At 44.7% G+C, this 6,000-nt stretch overlaps 1 protein-coding gene across 1 annotated transcript in view; it reads left to right on the forward strand.

Annotated features, from left to right (window-relative positions):
- The window catches only part of LOC134405985 (uncharacterized), a 46,581-nt gene extending 42,083 nt beyond the window's left edge, over positions 1–4,498 (forward strand). Inside the window, exons 9-13 of the mRNA XM_063137212.1 lie at positions 475–804; positions 1,167–1,502; positions 2,152–2,478; positions 3,051–3,365; positions 4,197–4,498. Coding sequence (XP_062993282.1) covers positions 475–804; positions 1,167–1,502; positions 2,152–2,478; positions 3,051–3,365; positions 4,197–4,498 — 1,610 coding nt within the window. The remainder of the gene's footprint in view (positions 1–474; positions 805–1,166; positions 1,503–2,151; positions 2,479–3,050; positions 3,366–4,196) is intronic.
- Positions 4,499–6,000: the final 1,502 nt, after the last annotated feature.

A 6,000-nucleotide genomic window follows, 5' to 3' on the forward strand; every position in this document is an offset into this window, starting at 1 on the left:
TGATTGTTCGGCGCTCTCTTCTCTCTCTCTCTCTCTCTCTCTCTGTGTCTTTCTCTTTCTCTCTCTCTTTTCTTAGCCCATTTCCATCCGGAATATGAATTCACATCCTTGCAGTATTCACCTGCTAGGCCTTTATCCTTACTTCCTGTTCGATCCAAGACAACCAGACTTCTAGGGGATGAAAAGCCACCAGTAGGCAGTCCCAGTCTGTGTCTGATATTGGGCTGGGCATACTACTTCTGAGAATTTCAGCGCTATAGACTTAAATCCAATTTAAAGGTAAAATGATCTGTTTCACTACCACTATGGAATAATTAGTTGGAATCCCTTCAATCTGATACTGAGTAGGTGGGGAACCCCCTTCCCTCAGTTCCCTTTCTACTCTCTTTGGTGCTCCATTTCTCCATCTCTTCCCTCTAAATACGTAACTCAGCCCATCATAAAGAGGAATGTTTCTCTTTCGCTCTCCCCTAGCATGTAAAGACAGCATCCCCAAACCCAGCCTTTACCTCGTGAAGCCACCTCTCAAGGGACTACTCCTGCAAAGGACAGCAGTCTTGACTTGCCTTGTGGTGGGATATCAGCTGGACCATGCCAAACTCACCTGGATGGTGAATGACCTTAACCGCACCAAGGATGCCAAAACTCTAAACATCGTGACCCATGAAAACCAAACCCAGAGTTTACAAAGCCAGTTGAACATCACTGGGCAGGACTGGGATTCTGGAAGCGAAGTCCAGTGCGTGATTTCTCATTCCTGCTCATTCTTTCCAAAGCTGAAGCAGAGCATCAAAACAAACAAAGGTGAGGGAAGATTTCAGAAGACGTGGGCCATCAATGAAGAACTATGGGTTATGAGCACCACATGCCTTTGAATACTCTGAAGGAAGGAAGGATTTTTCTCTGTACCATTGATTGACAGAGGAAAATGTCTGGAATGCCTTTTCCTCAACACTCAACACTCACAAATTAAACCTCATACATACAAGAAAAGAGTGGGAACCCTTGGTAGACATAGAGCTTTTGAAGTGTCTATCATGAAATTTAAGATTATCCCTCCTATACAAACAGTATGATTCACTACTGTCTCAATGTCACCATCTCTCTTTTAACTCCTCATTGAAGGTCACCCTTCATCATTTCTATTTTAATCCCCTTCCGTATAGATTCCAAGCACATTAAAGCACCATCTCTCTCCTTGGTCATCCCATCACCAACCCAGTTGATGCAACCAACCATCCAAGCTGTAGCTTGGTTGGCGTGTGAGATCTCTGGATTTTCCCCAGCCGAAATACTTGTCAGCTGGAAGAAGGACAACAGCAGCATTGCTAGCTCTGAATATATCACAGGGCCTCCAATAGCTGATGCTGGAAGCTACACCTTTACCACCCAAAGCATCCTGAAAGTCCCAGCCTCTGAATGGGAAAGCAGAGCCCTCTATACCTGTGAGGTAGGGCATGAGTCCTTAACAGTCATGGAGAACATCAGTAGAAAGTTGAATGGTAAGTCTGGGTGCTCCCCTTGCCAAGAATAGGACAAATATTATGGGAGTCACAGCAACTAGGGAGGAGTTGTCAGGTCTGGCTGTTCATCATCCACAATTCTGAGCACAATGAAGGCTGATACATACATGCAATGAACACAATAACATGACTCCCATCTTCCTGCATTTAAAACTATTGTTATTTGAGATTACCTCTGGTGGTAAAACAGCTCTGTCTATGGTGTTTGGGCAGAGATGGCTGTTTGCACATTGCACAAGAAATAGAAGGCAGTAGTTATTAAGTAATACTATATAAGGTGCCAGGAGGCACACAACTACTCTAAACACTGAGTAGGAAACCCTGTCCTCTGCACACATAAGTTCTGTAGCAATCAAGAACGATGGTGGCAATTTGCTGGTGGTCGTAGAAACTGAGGTGGTAATGATTGGCTGTGGATAGACTGGAGGAAAGTGATTGGTTGTTGTCGGTAGGGTTCATCATCCAACTCTTAAATGTCTTTCACTTAAGCATCGTGGGCTGTTCTAGCATAAAATAGGTTGAGTTGGGATTAGGCAGTAAAGTATACCACTTTGAGCCAGCAGTGTAGGTCATTGCAGAAAGCACATCTCCCAAACCAGCTCATCCTGATAATGATTTATTTTTTAAGGAATGGTCCCATCACTTAACAATAAGACAGCTATCGATATGCAATCGCCGCCTTTCGAAGAGCTCTTCCTAAACAAAAGTGCAGCTCTAACCTGCAAGATGCCTCTTGTGAATGCCAACGCCCTTTCAACAGTCAGTTGGACAATGGACGGAGAGCCTGCCAACGTGAATGCTGTGACTACCACGCGCTTATCAGAAAACGACAGCATTCCTTGGATCTACAGCCAACTCTGGGTGAATCTGACTGAATGGAAAGCCAGTGCCAAGTTCACCTGTAGCATCCTTAGCAACCAAGGAGAAATTAAAGCAGACTTTGACCGAAGGAATGGTGAGGACTTACAGGAGACTGAGGGGAGGAGGCATCGTAAGTGGAACAGGGTACTTCAGAAAGACACCAAAGTAGCTGAAAACAGAGTTGCATGAGTGGCCCAACTCATAATGCTGATTCAGGCAATGGCTAATATCAGATAACATGGAGCAAGCTCTCAGTTTCTTCCATAAATTTAAAGCCACTGATCTTAGGACATACCTTGTGGTTGTTTTATGCCCCTAATTCTCATATATTCTGGGAGTTGTACCTTGATGAAGGTGCTTAGAGTATGTTCAAGAGCCCTGGCCTTCACCCACCCTAACAGTTACGAAGGAAAACCATACTGTTCCAAGGCTTCCCTAGGAAGAGAGAAGGATTGGTCATGTTTTATAATGGCACATGCATATTTAGATAGAAAAAGGTCCTACAACTCATCTCACTGGGGGATGCTATAAGTTGTAAGACTTCCTTTCTGTCTAAACATGCATAGGGTTGCACTGTAAACCCCTCATGTTGATATGCCCATAGCTTTAGATTCCAACATATTTTTGTTCTGGGCTATGATCATTTGGCTGTCTTTTCTTACACAGGCACTATGAAGCTCCCCAAAGTCCACCTCCAGCGCCAGTCCTCCAATGAAGACCAAAATGTAACCTTGGTGTGCGTAGCCAGAGACTTCTACCCTGAAGAAATCTTTCTGAAGTGGGAGGAGGCGAACGAAGAGATATCAGCTAAGAGTTATGAAGCCCATGATTTGAATTGTGATCATGAAAGTCAAAGGTGTTCCTTAGTGAGCATCCTTGAAGTCCCCATAAGCAAGTGGATGATGGGAGTCTCCTATACATGCCTGGTAGCCCATATCTCCTCTGAAAACATCATAACTAGAAGAACCAGTTCCTTTTCTGGTAAAAACAAAAAACAAATCACACACAAAAACAACATCTTGCTGCTTGTACTCACCATGAGATAAATCCATTTTGTTACAAAGACACTTCCTTGACTTCTCCATTTGCCCCTTCCGTTGTTCTTAAATCCCTTTAAGATGGGATTTTCTTTAACATCTGTTATCTCTCTCTTTTTTGTGTATCTTACAATTTTACATTAAAGTAATAATCAATAAGATGTTTCTTCCTTCTTTGGTTAGTATCTTGTGCCCTGATCTAATAAACAGGTACAGCTTCCATGCAAACAAAATCCATACTTTACGGTGATGCAATGCACCAAAGAGGTTCTAGGAACATGGTTGATTTTGATGAGGTCCATGTGTTCCCACAGTGACTTGGTTCCTGGTACCTGCATTGTAGTTTTTCAGCCTCTGCAGAAAACCATTTCATTTTCCCAAGCCATTGAGTTATCTGTTTTTCATGCGTTTTAGATCTTTTGCACTGATCATTTCCCGCTTGCTCGTTCTGAGGCTGGTCGTGGTGTGTATGTGTGTATGTGTGTTCTGTTGTTGTTGTCTTACTCCTCGTTTTTATCCTGATCTGGAGCTTTTGTCCCCCTGATTTCTGCTGGCTTTCTGTTTATTGATACTGTTTTGAGTAGATGTTTATGTTGTTTTATTTTAATTGGCATTTTAATGATTGATAACTTCAGTAAACTACCCAGAGGTCTTGACTGATGGGCAATATCAAAATACCATAAATACATACATTACACAATTGTTCATTTTTTTTAAAAAAAAAAAACCATCCTTTCTCCATGGAGTAACCTTACCATTTCAACCCATACTGCAGATTCCTGGGATTGCGCCGTCATGGGTTTTGCCCTGTGCGACATTCGCAATGAAAAAGAATATGAATACAGTGAACTGGAGGATGCCAATGGCGTTTGGAACAAAGTCTCCACTTTCATGGTTCTCTTCGTTGTTGCACTCTTCTATGGGGGCCTTGTCACTTTCATCAAGGTAAAAAGGGGAGGGAGGCGGAAGCCAAATCCTGGCAGCACCACACAAGTGTGGAAAACACCGGCCTTCTGGCTACTCACCCGTCATTTCATTCCATCTGTCCCTTTTGTTATTTGTCCTTCCACTGAATGAATGCGTAATTGTCACATAACAAAGTCACAGAATCTCAACAGTATCATCTAGGCCAATAGATCAGCAAAGTCCAAGGGTTCACAACCATTTTGGAACCACAGAAATATTCAGAATGTTGAGAATGCGTTGACAGTGCCTCCACAAAATGGCTGCCATGGGGAGAATGGTCAGTCGAAAAATGGCTGCCACCAGAGTGGGGGAAGGCAAGTCACAACATTTTGGGAGGTTCCCCATTTTAAAAAGTATGAGGCAGGACTAGGGATGGGAGACCCCACACACATCCCACCCCATGTGTCACTCTCCAGACCCCTGCCACTTACCCGGCCCTGTTTGGCACACTAGGCAAGCTACCACATGGTCTCTTGGTGCCTGCCAAAGAGCAAGCAGGTCCTTTTCTTCCTGCAAGCTGCCATTTTGCATAGAAAACACAGGTAACCTACTTACGTATATTGCAATTTTTGCAAAAGGCATCATAAATAGCTCCATTTACACAAAATGACAGGCATCATGGTTCTAATTATGTGAGAATGCGGCTATATTTACAGCTGCCATTTTGCAAAAATCATCATTTACGTAAGTAGCTTGCCACATTTTCCACACAAAATGGTGCTTGCGGGTAAAGAGGATCACTATGCCTTTCTGACCAGTAGACTGGCATTGAGGGAGCCAAGCTGGTAAGAAAACACTGAACGTCATGCCCCAACTGGACTCTCACAACCCTAGAAAGTACTTGTGGAAGAGTATAACTCTCCACTCAGCCATGAAACTCCCTGGGTGACCTCAGACGAGTAACAATCTCTACCTCACAAACTTGTAAATATAAAATGGGTTGGGTGTGAAATGACTGTTTACGCAGCCCTGAGCTCCTTGTAGGGATATAAATATGAATTTGGATCCAGGGCTGGGCAGAGGGGGCACCAGTGGGGCCAGTTGGCATGGGCCTACGATTTTGTGGGGGCCTACTCAATGGTGCAAGAACGTTTGAATGGATTAGCAGTTTTGAACATTAACATTGACAAGGCAAATTTGCTGGATTTTTCTGTTGTGGATGATGAATTTGCCCAAAGAAAAGCACGAAAAGCATTTCTGAATGTGAAGAAGTGATGTCTTATATACTAGGGCTGTGCACGGACCCCCCCCCCCCCCGATCCATACCCGATCCACAAATTCCAGATCAGGCCTGCTGCGCCCCGTGTCAATCCACCTATGGTCCACTCCGCTCTGCTGCGGAGCTCCGGCTCCGAATTGGTGCTCCGCAGTGGTGTCGCCAGGTAAGGCCCCCCTACCTCCTCCCCCCTTACCTGCATCCGTCGCGTTCCGGTGGTGGCTTCAAATGAGCCAGAGGACTCGAACGGAAGACCAGGCTGCAGCCACGGCCTGGTCTTCCGGTTTGAGTCCTCAGGCTCAGTTGAAGCTGCTGCCAGAACACGACAGACTCAGGTAAGACCCTTCCCCCCTGCCCCCTTACCTGGCTCCACTGCTGTCACTGCACAGACTGCGGT

The sequence above is a fragment of the Elgaria multicarinata genome, chromosome 11 (assembly GCF_023053635.1).
Source record: "Elgaria multicarinata webbii isolate HBS135686 ecotype San Diego chromosome 11, rElgMul1.1.pri, whole genome shotgun sequence".
NCBI classification, from domain to species: Eukaryota; Metazoa; Chordata; class Lepidosauria; order Squamata; family Anguidae; genus Elgaria; species Elgaria multicarinata.